Raw genomic sequence first — 22,748 nt, 5'->3', positions numbered from 1 at the left:
CACGCACGCATGCACACACACACACACACATACTGGTAATACTACTAATTTAGTCATTTGATTTTTGCCCTAATGCTAGAGAAGTGTATAGTATAGTACAGTACAGTATAGTATAGTATAGTACAGTACAGTACAGTATAGTACAGTACAGTATAGTATAGTATAGTATAGTATAGTATAGTATAGTACAGTATAGTATAATATAGTATAGTATAGTATAGCTCAAATTTGAGGAAAATTATGAAGGAAAAGTGAATCTTTGAAAGACTGTTGTAGTTTCTATTAATGACCGATAAAGGCGCCAATGCTCCTGTAAAGACTGAAAAAATATTTCAATTAAATATTTAGATATACAAAAAAGTATGACACTTATATATATAATAATAAGACTCAGTCATATATGTTTAACACACTCCTCGATGTGTTCTAAGAGAAACGAGAGCGTTTGAATAGTGTCTACTTGTTTTATAGAAATTAGACCAAAATACTTGCAAAAAGACTCAAAACTACAGAATCACACAGGGTAGGTGGGTCAGTCACGTGATGTGATGAGAGACAGGGATGGTCAGACCGTTTTTCAGACTACACAAGCTTTATTCTTGTATTTGAAAGTTTTTTTTTTTTTTAACTATTTAATAAAGTATTCAAATATTAAATAATCCCAGCACAGCATGGCGGTGCCCGTGTTAATCCAGACCTGCGACACATGCTCAGTAATCTGTCAGTAATCTGCGGGCTATTCCTTTCAAATGTAACCATTTGCACCTGTGGATCCGCTGCTTGTTCCAGATCAGAATGTAAACAAAGAGCGGATGGTTCAGATTATTGCTGCAGTTCCCATAGCTCCCGCTGGGTGGCGCTGCACCACTAACATAAACCCACACTAAAGCACCAAACCGGTTTGACTCCGCTAAAGGGATTTAAATCACAGTTGAAACGGCTCGAACCGAATTCCGATTCATTCCTAGCACGTAAAATAGCACCGCGGGCACATTTTACTGTGCTCATAATCAAATACGTTAGGTTAACCAAGAGTTTGTTTGAAATGACTAACTTGACCTGTCCCCCCCCCGCCCCCGCCTGTCCACCATTATTGCCGACTGAATTGTTGCAGACTGTTTTATAGCGTTTGTTTCTAGCAGGACGGCGAACTTTAATGACAGAGTCGGGCTCCGAACTCTTCCTATTGGGCAGCAGCTCGCTCAGTCGTGCGTCCGACCGTTTATGCAAATGCGCCGTAGCCGAATATGGACACGGAGGAATGAAATATGGTGGAGGAGGCGAACATGGAGGACCGAGCACCGTGAGTGCGTCGCGGCCGTGTGTGCGTGTGTTGTGTTTTTTTTTTTTTTTTAAGGGGGGGGGACAGCGAGATCGAACGTGGATGTACCTCCAGCGGGACGTTTTCAGCCGGTGGAAAGTTTTGGATTCGGTTCTCCAGCGCGCCGAAGTCGAGTTAGTTGTAATGCTGTGAGGAGCGACTGTATTTTTTTTCCGGGGGGGGGATAAAAAGCAGGGCAGAGGGCTCCAGCCCTCTCAACATCCCGACACGATGCCGTGGGTCAGCGGCAGTAAGCGGAGGGAGAGCTCGGAGCTGCCGCTGCCCGCGGGCTGGGAGGAAGCTCGGGATTACGATGGCAGAGTCTTTTATATCGACCACAACACCCGGCAAACTTCGTGGATTGACCCCAGAGATAGGTATGCTCGAGGCCTGGGGGACGCTGGGAACACTGGGATCGCACTCACACGAACTGGTTTAATTCAAGCTAAACTTGTTTTTGCTGGCAGATGTCAAATGAAGCCAGTTGTGTTTGTGTTCTGGGGGCCGGGGGAGTCCCCCCCCCACCCCCTGCACCATGACACTGCGGGGATTCTGGGTGTCAGGATGGATCAGATGGGACCTGGCAGCAGTGGGGGGCCTCCCCGCCTCCCCAGGCTGTTCCCATGAATGCAGGGGATGGATTCGGCCATGGTCACCTAGGGTGCAGCCGCTGCATCACGTTTTCCACTAACATCTTTCCTTAACCGTCTGATATTGTCGCGGCGGCGGGGCCGGCGTTCTGGTGCGGGTCATTATCGTTTCAGCTTGCCTTTAAAAAGTCAACCTGATGTCTGTCTCCAGCCTCTCAGTGTGGCTCCGCAGATTTATGACTTCCAGTGACCTGAAACATTCCTGGTTCGTGCACATAACACAGCGAGCTATTGTTATCCAGCGCTTTTCTTTTTCATACTAAGACACGTCCAGTCCTGTAGTGTGTGTGTCTGTGTCATTTAATGTTGCAGTTCATTCCATGGTGACCTTTTTAAGCGTGTGTGTGTGTGGTTTTTTTTTTTTTTTTTACTGCACTTGATAATGCAGTTGAAAACTCCAACTCCCAGAAATCTTTGTGAAACTATGTCAGGAATGCTAGTTGGGCCACTGGGAAAGCTGCAAGGATGTGCTTTTTGTGGGGACTGGGATTTCACCAGCCCAGGAGCAGGCTCAACCAGGCATTCACGGCAGACTTTGTGAGATTACTGGGAATTATGGTAAGTATTTAAACTGGGCTGCTTGATGGAAAAACAGCTCGGCGTGTTTGTGGCGCTGTGCGAAGCGCACTCGTCTTGAGCAGATAGCGACAGTAGCCGAGTGTAATCTAGATAAGACATTACACCCCCGCCCCCTCCGGGGGACTTGATTAACCATTGTTGTGTGAGCTGATACAAAACTCATAAGAATACCCTTCTGAAAACACAGCTGGGTGATTTATTAGATCTCTCAGTCAGAGGAATGTGTCCTGTCACCACCTGATACAAACCGTCCCAATAAATCGCATCCCAAAGTTGAGCTTGTCCTGTCCTACAACGAGGACGTGAAAATGGTCAGCTGGTGCGTCCTTAAACAAGCGATTTCTCCCCGCCTTCAGATAAACGGACTGTTTGGTGCAGCTCAGGCCCGACGTAGATGGCGGGAGCAGTGATGACAGGTCTTCCATACACGTCCCACTGTTTGACAGATGTCCTACGCTTGAGTCAAAGAGGGGTAATTTCGGGATTGTTGCTGGGTCTCCAGCGCATGTTGTTGCAGGCCTTCATTGTGGTGGCTGACATGCGTGTAGGCATACTCCAACCACGAGCTGCACGAGATTTAAGAGATACGGTGATTGTCATCGGATTCTTGAGACGCTTTTGTGCGGAATCGGCGAAAGGAGCCTCCGCTAGAGAGAGATAACCGGTTAAACGGATCCAGTTATTAATTTGGGTCGTTGGCTGACAGAAATTCTGGGAACACACGTAGCTTTCAGGAATGACACAAAAAAAACGAGGACATCCTGTATTGAAGAGCTCTTTTCAAACTTTCTTTACGCCTGAATTTGCTCGATTTCCTGATGGGACGCCGCTGATGAAGTCCACTGATGTTAACGTTTGACATCCCCCTAAGTGATTCAAATTCTTGACCTTCGCTGTTGTGATTCACAGAGACGGAGGACGGTGTCTAATTGATCGCCAGATCTCTGAGACGTGAACTTGCTGAGCACAAAGGTGATTGTCAGTGCCGCTCTGCCATGGAGCTGCGCAGCAGCATAGTTATGCCCCTCAGCTTCAAGCCTTTTGACGGCGAGGACCGCCGACGTGTCCCGGCCCCGAGGGCGTCCCTGCCGCCTCCTGGGAGAGCTGAAGTGTTCAGCGGGGCTGTTTTGTTACAGCGGTATGAGCGTTATGTTAGGCATGGCCACGCTAATGCCCGGGGGCCCTAACTCGCTGGCGGCCCCAGACGGAGCAGCAGAACAGAGGCAGTTCCCACGTGTCTGCCTCCTCCTCTCCATCACGGGCCCTGCAGGCCTCCTTTATTAGCTCTGTTATGCAACAGCCACGGCCGGCCTGCCGCTCAGCAAAGGGAGGCCTTTATATTTGGTCACAAAGCACACCAAATTCAATTATTCTGGAAAGGGTGAGCTGTGTTTCCAGCACCGAAAGGTTATTCACATGCGCTGAACCCCGCTGTTATTTTGCTTCCCCCAGTGTTTTCATTATGACGGCTCTTTTTTGTCTTTTGGGTGATGATGGGGGGGAAGGTCACCGGCACGCTATCGCTCCGTCCAGTGTCATTTTGCCCTGATGTCGTTTCTGTGTCCTTATTCTTCCATTCCCAGTATGCCTTTGCCCCCCTGTAAACACCTTTACCACGACGCTCTGCAGCATTAACTAATTACCTGATTGGCAGTTGGGGCCGCGGGTCGGCTCTCACGCAGCTCCGTCCAGCTGACAGAATGTAGGTTGGCTTGCGTGTGTTTTTGTATATATATTGTGAAGAATGCTGCCTAAACAGGACATGCCATACTCAGTGGAACCACCTCCAGCCCTGGACCACCATTGTGTTTTTTCCCCTTCTAAACATCGGCCAATTCTTATTTGAAAAGAAAGAAAAATACGTCACTAACTCTACACATTTGTATGGGTTTTTTTTTTTTTTTTTAACGTGAGCCATCCAAAAACAGCCCAGAATTGTCACGAGTTACCAGTCAAACCAGTCTGCAGCGTCTGTTTGGAGGAAAAAAGATATTTTATGACGTGGTTTCAACGGGACATTCTCATGGATATTAACTTAAAAAGACTTGGTGCTGCTGTGGAGGATTTAATCTGAAAAGAAAACAAATTAATTATGAATTTTGGTCATTTGTTCAGTTCCTTCCAACATTCTTAGCTGGGAAAAGACGGAAGAAAAAAGGAATTTCACTAATCAGTGTTGGGAACGAGGAGCAGTGATATGACCCGAGTGGTCGGAGCTGCAGGAACAACTGTCAGCGCCTTTAAAATTCAAGTTATTATGGGATTCTTAGTGTTGCTGCCAACGCTGACGCTGGATCTTCATTTGTGATCTGTGAAAATCTTTGCAGTAGAAACTATCGCGGTCACATCTGGACTTCAACCGCTTCTCACATGAGTATTTTTTCAACCATATTTCCGTCGCTACGAAGCCGTTCGGCCCCAGTCGGTGGCTAAATGAAGGCGACGCCTCGATGTTTTTAAAAGACGCCTCCCCGCTTATGTTGTTTTGAGCGTTCATCGGGGACATTTGGTGATTTAACATCGTGGTAATGTGTCCACCGAGGTAGATTAGTTTTATTAAAACATTTTAAAAAAATGGCGAGGGAATGACATAAGCTCCATTCACACGTGCACCCGGGAGGATTTGTAAGAGAGTTTTTCCAAAGCTGTCTGTTTACACTGGCAGCATCGGGCGAGACTTGATGTAAAACATGGATGTAAATATGGGAGAGTCTGGGGGGCTGGATGGAGAGGTGGGATTGAGTGGAGAACTCGCACAAAAACCCTCCACTTGGCCTTGATGGATCAGCTCAGCATTGAAGGGGCTCCCAGGAGCTGGGAGGAGGGAGCCAGTGTGATTGAATCAGGATTTAAAATGCTGTTCACATAGAACTCAGGATTACTGTGCATGTGTGAAAAGGCTGCTAATGGGCCCCTTCAGCTTTAGACGATGTCCTCCAAACCTGATCAGATGCACGAGGAGTCTCATTGGGCATTTCTATTAAAATGCATCCTGATGCTGCACATGTGTGAATGGTCCTCATAGCTGTGCGCCCCAGCTCCGCCCTGATCACAAATACAGCACTTCCCATGTGTCCAGATGCCATCTAAATGTACCCAGAGCTGTCTGTCTACTTTTAGGAGACCTATTTCTATAAGAATCGTCACATATCGGGAGACGCTGGGCTGGTGTCCGTCTGTCTGCTGCTCTGATGCTGCGGAGCGTCGGAGAGGCTGGACATGAATGACATTCCTCCTTAAGTTGTTTTTACGTTTCAATTTTAACACAGCGGAATTTGGAGACGTCCGGCACCCCTCTGCAGAAGAGCTAACAGTCGGAGCAGGTGGCGTTGGCGGCGCTTTCCAGAGTTAAAACGGGAAAGTGCAGAATGGCTTCAGAAGTGACGACGCTGCTGAAACGCGGAGTCGATTCCTTCGCTTTTTGGGTCGCTCAGGTTCTCATGTCCAGATTTCTCCCAGTTTAACTTGACGGAGCGTCGCTGTTGCCCCTTCTGCGCTTTGCTGCCCAAGAGACGAGGCTGAGGTCGTCGCGGGAGGCTTTTTGACCCCAGCTTTGGCTGAATTCAGGAATGTGGCAGACGCTCTGTTTACCCTAGCGAACCATACCATAGCGGACAGAGACGTTGAGGAGCTGGTTGATGACCACACCAGACTGGGACCAGTGGCCCAGACTCCAGTTGCGCATGCCATTCCCCTGAAGCGGCCCGTCAAGCGGGCACGGACGGATATGGCGCAGATAGAAATATCTTGTGGGACAGCCCAGAATGTCAAAGATTATTCCAGAATTAGCAAATGTCTTTGACAACTAAATATATTTGGCCGCGGAGCTGCGCGACGCGACAGGGCGCTGCAGCATTGCAGCCCCCCACAGCTGAACATGCTTGTCATTCTGTCGGCCTCTTTTTCTGCTTCCTCCGCCACTAAAACCGGATCTCAGCGAATGTGTAAAATATTTCACTTTGCCTGTCCCCAACTTTAATGTGAGTATTTATACCAAAATTAAAATAGCCCCTTTTACCGAAGATATATTTAAATCTGAATATTCGGGCAGCTGCTGGAACGAAAGGCACAGACGGAGCTTCACCATTAAGACACTTGAGAAAGTCCATTTATAGCAGAGTTCTGTCTTATCAAACTCAACCATATTAAAGGCATTTATTGTGCTTTTTACTCCTTTTAAAACAGTGTCTCAAAATAATGAACTCTTGGTCAAAATGAATGTGATTTAATAATGTTAATCTTAATTCTTTAAAGTTCAGGGTTGAATAACGACAATAAGAACAGGATGCGAAGTTGTCATGGTGACCAATGCTAACATCAGTAGGAGATTTGGAGAAAATGGGCCCCAAATGCCAACCTCGAGAGCAGAAAACGTAAAATAGCAAAGTATGAAGTATGAAATCTGGCGCGATAACCGGGCGCAGCAGTCACACCGACGCTCGGCGACATGACGAAACAAGTTCAGACTCTTTCGCTGGAGCGTTTTATTGACTTTAAACAAACAAACAAATTCAGGTCATTAAACCTCAACAGGCTAAATCACATTTGAGAGTCAAATCAATAGTTTTAGCTATTTTAAAGGGTAAAGTCCTGAAAAACCCAAGAGTTCACAAGCAACCCCCATCCACACACACACACACACACACACACACACACACACACACACACACCCGACTGGACTGGACTAAGCCTTTCAGGTGAAGATGCCCCTGTTCACTCAGGATCACCACGGGAATCAGCCAGTCACCTGACTGTGAGAAAGCCCAGATTGATCAGACCTTTATCAAAAAGCCATGTTGTTTCGAAGAACCCACCGTGTCCATCAGTGCTATTACCTCACGTTTTATCTTTGGTACCGGGCGGTTCTGGGTCACCAGACTGCTGATGTGTGCTGCTCTGGCTCAGCACGCCGATTGTATTCTGAGCCTCCAGAGCTGAGACACGACTCCAAAAAAGCAGCGGCCGTTGTCACAAGACAGCGTAACAAACCAAACAGTCAGGTCTTCAAATTCAGATTGTCCAGACAGGCTTCTCCTCTCACAGGGGCAACGGGAGGGCAGTTGCTGACGGCGCCGACGCCAGGCTTCACTCCTCGTCATCACCCAGTTTCCTTCTTATCGTACATCAAAAGGTCTGCGGTGTTACACGGGTTAACTCTGTTGTCTCAGAGCTAATCTGTGCTCTCAGTGTCTTTACGTTCGCATATCTTCAACAAACACTTAAAGCAGTCGGGACTATGCCTCTGTTTGCTTTGTCCTTGTGTTTGGCTGCATGAACAAGGCTGGTGTGAGAATCTCTTTTCCACGCTGTCACCACGCCACTCTTGGTGCAGTTAAGCCGTCTAGACGGCCCCTTTTTCTGGATTATGTGTGACTTTATTGCAGAGCTGGAACGATACAATGATTGATTCATCCAGTGGCTTTCAAGCGGAGCTCTCTAGCAGGGTCACAAGATGAGTCTGAGGTCAGGAGATGATCAACGTTTTTTAAAGGGAAAGAATGGAAGCAGTCTGCTCGTAAATTCTGTCTGCTGTTTCGGACGGTTTGTTCTTTCAAATACCTTCATGCCTGTAAAATCCAAGAAGTTCTTGTGGTGGAAGAACTGGCTGTTTTTGTTAAATGGCAGTTTATTTTTAACTATCATTTTTAATGTAATTGCACTCTCGCAAAGTGGATTTTATCGTGGCTATATAGCGTCCCATCCCAGCCCCCTACAGACTGAAGCACAGAGTTGCGTTAAGCTGATTTGCTCTCTGTGATTCTCCATCTGCTAGTTCTAAATATGACACACCTCTGATGAAGTTTTGGGTTCATCATATGAGCCTGGTCCTGCTCAAGGTTTCTTCCTGTTAAAAGGGAGTTTTTCCTGGCCACTGTTGCTTGGGGGGGGGGGGCAGGATCTGGGTTTCGGTAAAGCACCTCGAGACAATTCTGATACCAACAGACGTTATAACATTAACTAAAGATGAGCTGAATTGGGAAAAGTCTAAATGAAGGGATGTGTTTTGTGCTTAATATTTAATATAAGTTTTATTGCACTTGAAATCAAAATGAACGCAGCAAATTTGTGGCTAAATCTATGATTCATTAATGAATCTTAAGTACATGACCCATAATTCTGTAACACAAAGCAGCGTGTTAGTGGGGCAATCTACTAAAAATGTGTAAAATACAGAAGGAGTTCATAGATTTCTTTTTTTAATTATTTTTTTCTCTTCTTTCATCATCATTCAGTCAGTCAGTCTTTGGCAGCGTTCCTTTCAGAAAGATCCCATTTAATTTCATATGACAATAGACTGTTGATGTCCCTCTTAGCTGTGGTCGGAAGGCTCAGAGTCCTTGTACAACCTATGAGAATTTCCCTGACTAAATTGGGTCAGAATGTGTCTCGGTGCCTCCGTCGCCTGAGGAATGTGGTGCAGAATGCAACAACAACTCAGTAGGTCGTCTTTAAGCCGCCTGCATGCGTACGTCTGTGGACGCGGGCCTCCTGTCTGCATTGTGGGCATACTGAGGGGCAAAGGTCACTGCCACGGGGCCCAGTTTAGTCTCTGCCGACTGATGGTAATCAGGGAGGTGTACCCGGCTGTCATCAGAGCCAGTTTCCCAGTTCCCACGTAGCGTATCTATAGAATAATCTGGCATTATCTGCTTTTTGAGTAAATGAATCTTTTTGAAGGCGGACTCGGTCACATATTCCTTCACTGGCCAAGAACCAGTGACCTTATGGTGTCGCCTATATGACACACGCGGAGCAGATGTTATCCTGTTGTATTAATGTCTGCTTACGTGCGTTTTAAAAGCTGTCGAACACCACAGACCACGTATTTGTGCTTGGTTGATTTCCTCTTTTATTACTTTTTCAATTGGGGAATTAACACAGAGAAACTAAAGTTTGGGAACGAAAGCATCTTTGTAAAAAATGCACACAGATGACCAAACATGTTCGTTGGGTTCCGGGTTCTTCCTCCTCCGTTAACGCTGCGTCACCGCGATCAGTGTTGGATCTGCTAATGACCTTTAAATGGTTTCAGGATCACCAAGCCGCTGACCTTTGCAGACTGCGTTGGCGATGAACTCCCCCTGGGCTGGGAGGAAGTTTATGACCAGCAGGTTGGAGTTTACTACATCGACCACATCAACAGTGAGTACAGCTCCACCTGTTCGTAAGACCAGTCAAGAGACCGCTTGATCGTCCATCCAGACCTTAGTTAGCCGAAGCTATGCTGCGTTTAAACATATTTTTTTATTTGAAATGAGATTGAGAGGATGGATGGATGGATCTCCCCTTCACAGAGACAACCCAGATCGAGAACCCGCGCACTCAGTGGCGGCAGGAGCAGGAGCGGATGCTGAAGGAGTACCTCGTGGTGGCCCAGGAGGCCCTTGAAGCCAAGAAGGAGATGTACCTGGTGAAGCAGCAGCGTTTGGAGCTGGCTCAGAAGGAAATGTTGCTCTTCCACGAGCTCTCTGAGGACAATCGCTCCGTCAGCAGCGGTAGGTCACGCCGACGCTGTCCAGCTGTGTCTCACAGCAAGGTTTAAGGATGAGAACAGTCTGAACCGTGAGGCCCCGGGACCAGTTAAGGTGACCTCAGCTGAACTTATTACCTGCACTATACTATTGGTGTGCTTTTAAGAACTGGTGTGGGGGGGCATTTCTGGGGGGGGCTCCATTCCCCTTGTTGTCACCCCACCCTGTCTTTCATGCACCTCCACCCAGTTTACCCTCTGACTCCAGCCAGCTGTTACGCTAGTGTCCAGGGGGTGTCCACGACACCGGACACCCTCTGACCTCACTGTAAAATCACCAACTCGCTGCTGATCCCTCCGTGTCCTGTGTTTTCGTTTCTTCACAGCACTCTCTGGCTCATCCACGAACGCGAAATATGACCCCGACCAAATCAAAGTGGAAATAGCTTGTAGACGAGAGCGGGTAAGTCATTACCAGAGGAGAACAATGGGCTGCAGAGAGGGGCCCTTTAGGATAGAAAAAGGACTTGGGTGTGGCCCCTACAGGATACTGTGGCTCTGGCTCAGGGGCTTTGAGAGGATGAGGATGAGATCAGCATCAAAGGGTCAGGCAGAGGCTAGGTCACTGCCTCACAGGGGCCACGGTGGACGTTATTCGTCCCAACGACCGCGTGAATGAGGCTGTTTCCATCATGAAGTCTGAGAAGCTGACCTTGAGGTTACAGCACATCTGATGAATCCATGCTTCTCGGACGAGTCGTTCAAATTTTTGGGATTTAAATTCACCGCTAAGAGCCACAACAGCCATAAATGTGGGCGTAATTACGGCTCGGTGGCATTCGCAGGGCCCAGACCTTGGATTTTAAACTGTTTGATCCAGTTAAATCTCCCCAAAATCCCCGCGAGAGATTTTAAATCGAACATTTCCTCCAGCCAAACAATGCGTTTGATTCCACTGGGAACGCCGCGGCACAGTTCAGAAGTATCTGCTGAGAACACAATCCTTCTCTATTTTTAACATCGTTGTTCACAATCAAGCCAGACAGGAAGTCGGACACAGAAATCGGGTGCATTTTCAAAATAAAACGCACCTTACACTGACAGATTTAACCAGCCAACTACCTATTCATACTGAAAGATGTATTAAAAATAGTTTTTCAAAGACCCACTCTGGATATTGGCGTCACCGATGGTTACGCCTCTTGGATTAATGTATTTGCTAAGAATTCCCAGACCGTATTTTCCTCGCTCCCAACAGCTCCTCCAGAAGGAGACATGGGGAAGCTGAAGCGTCCACAGTCCTGCTTCAGCTTTGCGGATGCATCAGCGCCCGTCTGTCCCCTCTCACTCTCATCATTTATTAAAAAGCTCCTTTGAGATTTGAAATTGCAGCAGCAGCGCTTCTAATGGCTGCTTGATTATTGCTCTGAAAATGACCAAAGATATTATTCCACTCAGTCGCGTCCTTTAGTTTGGCCTCTTTTCAACTCTCGGGGTGGCTCACGGCTTCCAGAAATATTAGAACATCTCATCGCAGACATTAAAGCGTCCGCGTGTTTCAATGCAAACGCCGGCGCGTTTCTGGCCCGCTGCACAGATTTTATGCTCCGTCTGCGACGCCATAAAGATGCTTGTTGTGCCCCGGTGTAACCGTAGCCAAGCATTCCTGCACAGTCATGACTAAGCGCTTTTGGCAGGTAGTGGTGAGAGAAGCCCATTGTGCGCCATGGTAACCTGCTGCTCGGCCTTGTGTCCACAGCTCTCCAGACTGAAGCAGGAGCTGGCCCAGGTGAAGCAGGAGCTGCATTACAAGGAAATGGGGGTGGAGACCCTGCAAGAGTGAGTGTTCCTCTACTTCCCTAACCTCGGCCCACCCTTCCTCACACGGGCACCCTCTCTTTCCTAAAACACCCAGCTCTGCGGCTCCCCGCCCAGCAGCCTTTTCCCTTCTTCTTCTGTCTTTCCCACAGGATTTGATGTCATCCTCAATCTTTAATTCTCTCTGGTTGCGTCTTATTGTCCCAAACAAAGTTAAATCTGGAATCATTCACTTCAGAGGTTTGAAACACCGATTAATCTTTAGTTTTGTACTGCAGAAGTGACGTCTGATTTTACCGTAGCTCGCGTTGTTATTGTAGCACACAGCTGGGGGGGGGATAACAGAATGGTTCTAAAATTCATGTTGGAATTACAAGCTCCACCTTTTGGAAAGGGGAAAAAAGTAAGCGTTTCAGAAAAGAAATGGGAGGTTTTTTTTTGTATGGAAAAGGGGGGCTCCACCTCAGGAAGAGGATGCACCAGTGGAGTGCAGGGAGCCAAAGCTCAGCCTGCAGAGGAAGTTGCTCCACGCGAGGGGAGGGGGGGGGGGGTGGGCCTGAGAGCAAGTTTCAAAAACACAGAGATATCTGGCAGCAAATTCCTTTGCACTTCCTGAGTCCTGCCGAAGAGTCCCTTATCTCTTAGATAATATACAACTCTAGTGATTCCCAGAATAGCCGGCAGAATATACAGCTTGCAGAAAACATGGCCGCATCCTCCCCTGTGTGTGTGTGTGTGTGTGTGTGTGTGTGTGTGTGTGTGTGTGTGTGTGTGTGTGTGTTGTGTGTGTGTGTGTGTTGTGTGTGGTGTGTGTGGTGTGTGTGTGTGTGTGTCCTATTGTTTTCTCTGTTGGCCTGTAGATCTGAAGCCAGAAAGGACCCAACGGCTGTTGTTTTTCCAAACTCAGCAATATAGCCGATTGACCGGGTCAGATCGGTTAAAGCGGCCAAAATTGTCACCGTGTAACTTAAAAAAAAGAACAAGTGAGGGAATTTTGTGTGGGTGTGTGTCCACAAATGTCTGCTCAGGTCTGACCGTCACACACGTCCAAACATTTGCTTCTGTGTATCTATTTCTTGTGTGAATTGGGAATTTAAAGAATACAGGCGACATCAGACCTGGGTGCTGGGGAAGGGGGGGTGTGGGTGGGGGGGGTTGGGAAGCATCTAAATTGCCAGGCTGTGCCAATGGGTGGGGCGGGACAAAGCAGACCTTGTTTTGGGAGGAAAAGGCAGGGTCGGGTGGATGAACAGTACCTGCTGTTGTAGGAGAGTGAAGGAAGTGGGCTGCGGTGAGAGCGGGGGCCACGTGCCAGGCCCCGCGATGGAGGAGGCACCATGCCGCCCCCCCGTCCCACCCCCCCACCACACACACGCACCCACCCAATCCCCTCCTCATACCTTAATACCCACAATGATGTTAATGATGTTTGTTCTAATCTAAAGAGACAATCAAATAATCTGAGGGGGGGGACTTTTTTTCCCAGTCTTTCCACATTTAAATACCGGCGGCTCCATTTACTGGGCTCTTACATGCAGTGGCAGTATTTTATAACTGACTGCAGATGAGAAAATACCACACGAGCAGCTCTTGATCGTTACCTCCCACACACAAATACTTCAGACGTTCCTCTGATGCTCGACCGTGTGACTTATTTCCTGCTGACCTGGTCCCAATATAACGCCCCCACCCTCTTACCAGTTAAGTGAGCAAGAAATGTCCTCTTTCGATTCCGGAGTCATGCGCAAACTATAAATGGATGAATGCATTTTTAGGCAGCACCCAAATAAAATCCTTTTTCTGAATAAGACGAGGTATTTTAGCACTCAAATGTTGTCTGGGGGGGGGGGGGGCACACAAAAAAAACAACCTAATTTTGATGTGTTATTGTAGCAGCAAGCAGATGCTTGTCCTGTCATGGTTGGTATTGTTGGTGTAATATAAGTTTAGGTTTATATCCTTTCCCTACCTAAGAAAAGCGAGGGGAGTTAAATTACCGCACAACACTTTACGTGCTCAGGGGGATTTTTAAATGTCTTTAATTAGTTTAAAACTCTGATTAAACAGAAAGGAGGGAAGCCAAGTAAAGGGAATCACGAGAGAACATCCCACACAAACTCATTTGTACTATAATTCTATGTAATTGACGCTCACGAGAGCCCCGGAAGACTCAAGTCCCATATAATAACCAGCATTTGTGCCTGTTTCACTTTAATTACCCTTTCATTTTGATTGATGGGGATTGGTCAGGCGTGTGTTTGTGGTTGCAGGATCGACAGGAAGATGTCCTGCAGCCAGACGAACTACAAGCTGGACGAAGCTCAGGCCATCTGCAGCGAGCTGTGCAGCATCAAGAAGGCCATCAGCACCGGCGAGAAGGAGAGGCAGGACCTCATCCAGGTACGGGCCACCTCACCTGACTCCTCAGACACTCTCTGCTGACCTCTAGTGCCAGTTCACCTCTGCAGATGCTGCTGTGTCACAACAAAACACATTTGCGTTGTGGACTCTGACACAAGTGATGACTGACTCTGCACTTTTAGAGCCATTTCACACTTGAACTAACTTCTTTGGCTCTCAAGGATTGTTGGTTTATTTTATGGCGACTGTGTCCCGCAGAGCCTTGCGAAGCTGACGGTGAACTTCCAGAGCAGCTTGTCTATCTGCGACTCGGCCAGCGAGGTGGCGAACAGCACTGGAAGCGCTGGGGACTCGTGCAATCTGCAGCAATACTGTGACACTGGGTGTCAGACTGACATCATGGGAGAGGTAGGAGGCGCTGCTGCAGCCCCTCGCCGGAGAGGAGCTAAGCCACGTCGCTATATTACCTCCATCCTTGCAGATTTTAGTCCTCCTAAACATCCCTCACTGACTTCTTTTGGTTCGTCTCTTTCAGTACGGTCCCCAAGATTCCTCACATTTGTTAGACAAAGTGAAAGTCAACTGGCAATATGAAGAAGCTAAGAAAAAGTAAGTTCTGCTGGTCATCCTCGGCCGTAGAGCTGTGTCAGCAGGCGTGACCCACTCCCGAGTCCTGCCCGCCCCGGCAGGAAGGCGCGTTATGTGTAGTATTGGCGCCGGCGGCCGTGGCTGCCGAGTGATGTCTGGCCAGGAATGACCTGGGTGGTCACATTCTTCCCTGGCCACACTGATGCTGCTGCTGCTGACTGTGCTGCCTTTGTGCGAGCAGCCAGAGAACCTGCCGCCCGCCGCCCGCCTCCATGCACGACCCGATTCTCCCCAAGGCGGTTGAACGCAAACACGCCCCGGTTAAATATATCCTCACTCGCACTAAAGTGCCGCTTGAATCGAAGAGAGGCCGGAGTCCTCGTCAATAACTCTAGGCGAGTGTGCGCTCCAGCTGCGAAGAGTCGCCCTGATATTATCCAGGACCGAGCTGCTGCATCACCAGTGCATGACATCAGGGTGGGAAGAGACCTGTGGAAACTCGCATTCTCTGTCCCTGAGTCACATAAACAGAGTTAGTTAATCAGAGCCGAGGCCTGGCTTCAACTGCCACGCTGACTCAGCAGCCGCAGGTCGCTGCAGCGAGCCGCCGCTATCAGAGCCGCCGCTATCAGAGCCGCTGCGTCGAGCGTCTGATTGGCTCGGATGCGCGGCGTTGCGTCGAGCGGATTCTGCCGTGTTGCTGCAAACGCCGAGGCCGTGGTTAACAGGATCCCGAGCGAAGACTCGGCAAGACACAAACACGTTGTCAACAGGTCTGTTTATAGACTGATACAGTCACATCATTAGTTAGTGCCTCAGAATTCTATTTACCAAGAAGTGCCAAGACAACATTCCAATAACATCATGGCCCCCCAAAAAGTTTAAATTGAAGTTAGAAAAATGTGAATATTGGGATTTTTTATTTTTTTTTGTGATGCATCAATTTGGTCTTATTTACACATAAATGTAAGAAACTTTTTTCTTTATTAGGTTCTATATAATAATGTTGATATGTAATTTGTTGCTTATAACTATGGGTAAAAACAAATTTGGGATATTGAACACAGCTTGAGAGGACAGTCTGAGTGGCTACAGACATCTGTGTTTAATGTTGAAGTTGTGTAACTTCAAAAAAACGAAATCTAAACACATCCTTTGCTGCGGCGGCGTTCTCTCCTTTCTATACCAAAATCGAACCAGACTCATCGGCATCCTTAGGTTCTCCCTATCCCCCCCCCCAGCCTGATGCCATCACCTGCTACCCACGAACCGCTGGAACGATGGCGTCTTGTGTTTGGGAGCTTAAGCAGAACATTTCCTGGTCTACCTGCATAACATCAGGATGCCGAGACACATTTTCTATGGTCAAAAACCTCTTTTAGTCTTGTTTTACCGAACCTCGATTGTCCGTTCTTTGCCGTCCCCGTAGAGTGCAGAGTATCCAACATCAGCTTGCACAGCTGGATAGCGAGAGTTGGTCAGGACGGGCCGAGGCGGATCGGGATCGAGACTTCATGCAGCTCCTGCGGGAAAAGGAGGCCCTCCTGCAGGACATCATCCTGGTCAGCAAACAGCAGCACTGTCCGCAGACGCTGCTGCAGCTGGAGGAGGAGCGCTCCAGGCTGGAGGAGGAGGTCCAGAGGGCCCACAGCTCCCAGAGCCAGGGGGCCAATCAGAGGTGAGGACCACGACAATATGTCTGGCTAAGGCTTTCTGAGGGTCACACCAAGCACCGGTGCGTCTCATGACAGGATCCTGCAGCAGGAGAAGAGGAGAGTGTTGCTGAGGCAGCTGGAGGAGGCCACTCGCATCACCACGTACCTTCACACCCAGCTGAGGAGGTGCTGCTCTGGCTCCGGCTTCTAAATGTCCATTTCTGTTCTCCACTGTGCCTGTATCTTCTCTGAAGCACGTTTGCTCCTGTTTCTGCAGTCTGTCAGCCAGTTCTCTGACTGTATCCTCCAGCAGCAGTCGTGGATCTCTGGCCTCCAGCAGGGGGTCGCTGGCGTCCAGCAGAGGCTCTCTCAGCTCCATCAGCTTCAGTGATATTTATGGCGTGCCCCAGTACGAACGCCACGACCCCGTCGGGGAGCCGCTGGACCCCCACCTGCGTTATCTTCTGCCACTGGAAACCATGTCCAGAGACAGCTCTGTGTTCAACCCTGAGCCCCTGAACCACGGCAAAACCAAGCGTTCTCACGACACGCCGCAGTCCCTGGCCTCCCTCTCCTCCCGTTCGTCCCTGTCCTCCCTCTCGCCCCCCAGCTCTCCCATGGACACGCCCTACCACTCTGCCCCCCCGGACTGCCCTCTCACACAGATGACAGAGGAGTACATGGAGCAGGCAGCCCGGGGCCTGTTGGAGGGGCTGCGGGTCCAATCGCAGACGCTGTCCCACGGCGCCATGCTGAGCGACGGCACGGTAAACGTGCATCAGCTAGACAACAAGAGTCACCGAGACAGCGGGCCCTCCGGGACCTTCACCTCTGCAGGCAAGTGGCGTCCAGCGGAGGCTTTTGCTCATGGATGAAAGGATCTGCTGACTAATGGTGCGTGTGCACTGTGTGTTTGACTCAGGAGTCACTCTGAGGTGCAACAGTGGGAACAGGAGTGGCAGGAGAGCCAGGAGGGTCTCAACAGGCGTGTCTGAAGACGCTCTGGCCACGGACAGTGGGGTCTTCGAGGCCTGGGGCAGAAGGTGAGAGGAGGGCTGCTCCGATGGCTGCACCCAACACACCGAAGAAAGGCAAATGAACCCAGAACGCGACTGTTCGTTTTCTTTTTCCCACCAGAGCTGAAGAGTCTGATGAGGTGTCCTACATGAAAGAGTTGACCTCTGTGAGTGAGCCCACCCAGATCCAGCTGGGGCTGCTGTAAGTTACTTACAGACTCTGTACAACTGCTAACAGGTTGAACAGCATGTTCACACCCATGCATGCATGACAAAGACAGCTTATCAAACTCATCCCAATTTAGGTTTGCATTAGATTGGCTGAAGGGTGGAAAAGAACCAGAACTAACGAATGACGCTGCTTCCTGAAAACTGACAGAATGTGTGTAGGAGGAGTTATTCACTAGTGATAAGAGACGGATGTCTTATCAGATTTTAGATTGCAAATGAGTAGCTCTTCTTCTTTCCATTAAAATATTGGGGGGGTGAAACCAGTAAGATGACTTTGTGTATCTTCCAGGTGGGAGTCCGGCTCGCAGTCTCTGCGACTACATCTGCTGCAGCTGAAAGGTTTAAGCAGGTCTAATGTGAGGGACGGCCATAAAGTGTGAGTTTCTCCACAAGGGTGAATTAAGGCTGCGTTTCTGCAGACACACACAAGTTCCCCTGTGTAGCTAAAGACAAAACTCATAGATTTCCAAAAGAAATAAATTAACCATACTGAGGAATTGGGGTTCCGAACCCAACGCTTTGTTTTGCTTGTTGCTCCGCCTGTAAAACGAGGTACCGCGACTGTTCCCTGCCTGTGCAGGTACGTGAAGGTACACCTGCTTCCACTGGACGCCAGCAGGGCCTGTGCGTTTTACTGCTGCACAGCGTTGGAGCCACAGAGCCAGATGAGTTTCAATGAGGGCTTCTGCATTCCTGTCCCAGCTAACACCCTGGCGGTGTGCGCTCTGCAGCTCTCTGTCTGCTCGCTGGGACCTCAGGCTCAGGAGGAGCTACTGGTAGGTCCGACAGCCTGGCCGTGCAGGCCTTTGGGGCAGCAATTTGGACAGAACAGGACTGTTCTTGGACAGCCCGGATGAAGTTTTTCCCTGCATATAGTGACTCTTTCTGTGTTTGTGAAGGGTACAGCCCAGGTGAGCCTGGCAGACTGTGAGGGAAGCGTGGAGATGGTTTACCACTGGCTGCGAGTGCAGATGCTGAGTGGGCCGGAGTTTCCCAAATATGAACAGAAGAATCTGAGCCACCGCAGACACCATGACAGCCAGGAGGATGAGCAAAGGCCCAGAACGATGGTAAACAAATACACCGAACTCATGATGATAGTCGGAAGGTTGTGTTGAAATAAGGCCGCGTATCATCATCATCATTGTGATGAAAATGGATGTTGCAGGTTTACAGTAACAAAAAAATTTCAGTTTTTCTATTGCGTGCGTCAACGCCCTCACAGTTAAGTACAAATACCAACACAGGCATTAGTCACCTGAGAGCTGGGATCTGATCCCAGCAGGCTGAACTAACCCAACTGGTCCTGTTGTGTAAATAACAGTGCTGTTTATCACGCCGAGCGTTGTCAGCGTTCCTCTCTCATACCCGACATTCTGGTGCATCACACGAACTTACTCGCAGTCAAAGCTGCTAGCATCTACCGCCCTGTTAGAGGGGTTTATTTTCAAGGTCTTAAACCCAAAGAGCTTTTAATTTGTGTAATATTTTCTGGAAGTAAAAGTACGGTACAGATTTCTTCTCACGTTTATATTTTGCTATTGGAATATCTCCCCTCCTGTAGAAATGGGCCGCAGTGGATAAAAATGCTTTGTGAAACACAACCAGTTGTTGTAGAACTTGTGAGACTTGGTTAAAGTTAAATGTTGATTAAAACTACTAAAAGTACTGATCAGAGGGGAGGAATTCAAGCTTCCTCTGTGATGTCACAGGACACTGTATGCAGTCTGATGTCGCGCGCCACCGCCACCCACATAGAGGAGCGAGAGTCGGAGCTGGAGCTGCAGAGGCTGGACAGGAAGGACGAGCCAGGGGAGAGGTCATCGGAGAGGTGCCAACACCCACCTGAGCGCAGGTCCTGCCGTCTCGTGCACACAGTTGATAACAGGGTGTTTTCCAGGAGCTGGCAGGCAGAGTCGGTGGACAGCGGCTGCAGCAACAGCACGGCGTTCGCAGGTGCGTGCTCCGAAGGTCTGTGCGGAGAGGGCCTCTGCATCGCCACTGGGGGGCGCTGTAACCGGAGCGTCGGCAAACTGTCCGCGATGAAGGTAACAGTCGGCAGCGCACATCTGAAAACACGCCAGCGGCCACACGCGTGAGGGCGTCCATCTTTGGGTTGCAGGTGGAGAAGGCCACCATGACGGAGGGTTTGTTCCCAGAGCCGGTCCGAGTCCGGCACAAAGAGAGGGGGGGGCGCTGGGGTCATGCCTCGCCCTTCATGCGTGGCAGCACCATCGTCCGCTCTCAGACCTTTTCTCCCGGTGCGCGCAGTCAGTATGTCTGCAGGGTGAGTTATTAGTGTAGCTTTGCAGGCTTTTCATGCATTTTCCTGCGTCCTATCTTCTTTTATGGTCTGGATGAGGTCTTGTATTGAAAATGAACTGTTTCTGATCATTTTGCGGCAGATAGTAGTCATGTGGAAGTGCACCTAAGCTAAAGCACAAAGCAAAAAGGGCGCAAATCCATCAGTGAACAGCAGATTCTGAATTTAGTGATTCAGCTCAAAGACTGTCTCAATAGGCTGAACATTATTTAACAGTGTGAGGCTTAAAATGAATCTGCCTTATTACAGTTCAGCGTTTCTGTCCAGGATTAAGGTGCATTTTGTCTTTCAGTTGTACCGCAGTGACAGCGACAGCTCGACTCTCCCCAAGAAATCGCCTTTTGTCAGGAACACTTTGGAAAGAAGAACGTTGAGATATAAACAGGTTCAGTCTTTTATTTAGTCTCACATTTGTTTCGGGAAGTGGTAAAAATCCAGTTTCTGATGTATTTGTGTGCGAGCAGCAGTCCTACCGCTCCTCCCTGGCTGAGCAGCCGACCCGTACCTCCCTGGACCTGGAGCTGGATCTCCAGGCCTGCAGGACACGTCAGAGGCAACTGATGGAGGAGCTGAACACTCTGAGGGAGCTCAAGCTGCGACTGGAGGAACCACAAGCCAGGGAGGGGCCCGAGCTCCCCCACTGGGCCCTGAGGGACGAGCGATTTCGCTGCCTCCTCAGAGAGGCCCAGAGACAGGTGAGTTTGCAGGTATTTTACAAGATGTCCGCCTCAGCCTGCAGCACTAACGCTCTGGTCCCCCCGGCTGACAGGCCAGCCAAAGCAAGCAGGAGCAACGGCAGGAGGAGGCGGCAGAGAGGAGGCTGAGGAAGGCCTCCAAGGAGGTTCTGCAGATGAGGGGGCAGAGCCAGAAAGAGCCTCTGCCGGTGCAAACGTTCAGGTGGGGCTTTCGATGTTTTTGATCAGTGTGAGGGAATAACTTCTGTTATCACAGCGGGGAGCCGTGACGTGGCCCAGAGCTGCGTGGGTTCAGGAGATGACCACAAAATTAGCACCCACTCGCAAATCCTATGGTTGATAATACGATGGTGGCTAAATTGCACCAAATACAAAGTTCAGCTAAAGGTACCACGTTGAAAATCTGTTAGCCTTGTGAATCAAAGTAATTGTTCTGTTTAGACCTGCAGACATGTAGCGCATCATCCCAGCCAATCTGCAGTGTTCATATCTCCTAATCGGGGTCATAAAAATATAATCAGATATAAATGTTTGACTTAAAGGTCAAATTTTGAAAGAAAACAGTGAATAGCTTATTTATAGCCCTCACAAAGACACACACTTGTCCTTATATCTTTCTGAGGACTTTCATAGACACAATGCGTTCCCCAGCTCCCTACCCTTACTCTAACCCTCCCAACTAACCCCCCAACCCTGACCTAAACCTAAACTCAAATCCAATTCTAACCTTTAAACCAACTCCTAACCATCAGTCGGTGCTTTGAAGTTGTGAGGACCAATCAAAATGTCCTGACTTTTGCTAGAAGGATGAGTATTTTTTATCAGATGTAGTTTGAGCTATTTCACTGCTGCTTCGAATGACCTTGAAGTCACATATGAGGGTTGAGAGGTATTTGAAGATCAATGTAAGACGGAAGGAAGTAAGAATAACGTCTAAAAACTTGCATTTGAAAGCCTTTCAGTGTTTGAGGCTTCAGAGGATGTTGTTGTTTTCCTGGTCTGCAGAGAGAAGATGGCGTTTTTCACCAGACCAAGGTTCAACATACCTCCTCTCCCCGCCGATGATGTTTGAGAGCTCGTCTCTGTATGATCACACATGAAGTAAACGTCAAAGTGTTGGAGCTGATGAAGTACAAAGTTGTTTCCACCGAGGACACAAGCAGGGCGACCCAGATGTTGTCGATGATTAGCAAGGTTTCCACGCGTTCAGAGGTTTGAGCGCGGCCCTTCCGGAGATGAACGCGCAGATATCGGCTGTTGGTTTCCTTTGTGAGGAAGACGCTCTTGCCAGGAAGCGCTTCTCTTTACTCCTCTGAGTCGCTCCTGTTGTTTGTGCTTAAAGAAAAACCACGCGCTGGAGGACGGGAACAAGAGTTTGGATAAATTCACCGTACTGTAACTTATTTTATAGTACCTTTCCTTGAAGGAAATAAAACGATAACGCTTTCTGCTTTTCGTGTATTTTGTAGCTTTGAACAAATAGCACTTGCAATGTTTTTACATACAGTTAAATGGAATTATTGTCCTTTTTCCCCCCCTTTACCTAATTCTTAAGAGTTATTTACATAAAAGGTCACTTTGTAATCCACTTTTATTACAGATGTCTTTTGTTATGTTATTAAAATTAATATTATTTCATGTACTTTTCAATATGTGGATGAATATATGAAACACTGTATTCAGATTTTTTTTTTTTAATGATGTCTGTATGAACATCTGCAGTGTTACCTCTCGTGAAGATAAAGATCATTAAACCACGCCGTGATGGTGCTTGTTTTAATTGCCTCGGGCATCAGCAGCCGTTCACTCAGGATTTATTTCGCTCTTCACGCGAATGACCACTTCCTGCACTTGCAGACCTTTTCTGCCGGTTGCAGCCTCAGATGTGATGTTTCCACCAGCCAGGAACGTGATGACCCATTTCAGTCAGTTCTTGAGAAGTTGCCGTGCTCGGCAGACGCACGTCAGCTAATACGACATCCTGTTTGAGGTTTTCACTTGCACACAAGCCGCCAGTATCTGGAGACTCGCTCCTTCTCA

At 48.6% G+C, this 22,748-nt stretch overlaps 1 protein-coding gene across 3 annotated transcripts; it reads left to right on the top strand.

Annotated features, from left to right (window-relative positions):
* The first annotated feature begins 1,150 nt into the window (after positions 1-1,150).
* Positions 1,151-22,466, top strand: wwc3 (WWC family member 3). 3 transcript variants are annotated; one of them, XM_057038006.1, is made up of 24 exons: positions 1,151-1,698; positions 9,584-9,693; positions 9,846-10,046; positions 10,408-10,484; positions 11,781-11,860; positions 14,110-14,239; positions 14,459-14,608; positions 14,736-14,809; positions 16,218-16,466; positions 16,540-16,629; positions 16,721-17,226; positions 17,257-17,280; positions 17,366-17,486; positions 17,581-17,661; positions 17,980-18,066; positions 18,271-18,466; positions 18,590-18,760; positions 19,403-19,521; positions 19,591-19,738; positions 19,813-19,977; positions 20,306-20,398; positions 20,478-20,708; positions 20,783-20,910; positions 21,714-22,466. In XM_057038006.1, exons 1-24 carry the CDS (start codon positions 1,553-1,555, stop codon positions 21,778-21,780), a joined length of 3,444 nt encoding a protein of 1,147 aa, XP_056893986.1. In that variant the 5' UTR covers positions 1,151-1,552; the 3' UTR covers positions 21,781-22,466. The 3 variants fall into 3 exon arrangements, with proteins under 3 accessions (XP_056893986.1, XP_056893985.1, XP_056893987.1); XM_057038005.1 differs by having other exon boundaries at positions 1,153-1,698; positions 16,721-17,280; XM_057038007.1 differs by lacking the exon at positions 1,151-1,698 and adding an exon at positions 2,414-2,529 and having other exon boundaries at positions 16,721-17,280.
* The last annotated feature ends 282 nt before the right edge of the window (positions 22,467-22,748 follow it).

This window comes from Takifugu flavidus, chromosome 7 (genome assembly GCF_003711565.1).
Source record: "Takifugu flavidus isolate HTHZ2018 chromosome 7, ASM371156v2, whole genome shotgun sequence".
Taxonomy (NCBI): Eukaryota; Metazoa; Chordata; class Actinopteri; order Tetraodontiformes; family Tetraodontidae; genus Takifugu; species Takifugu flavidus.
This window is presented reverse-complemented; position numbering and strand designations above follow the sequence as displayed.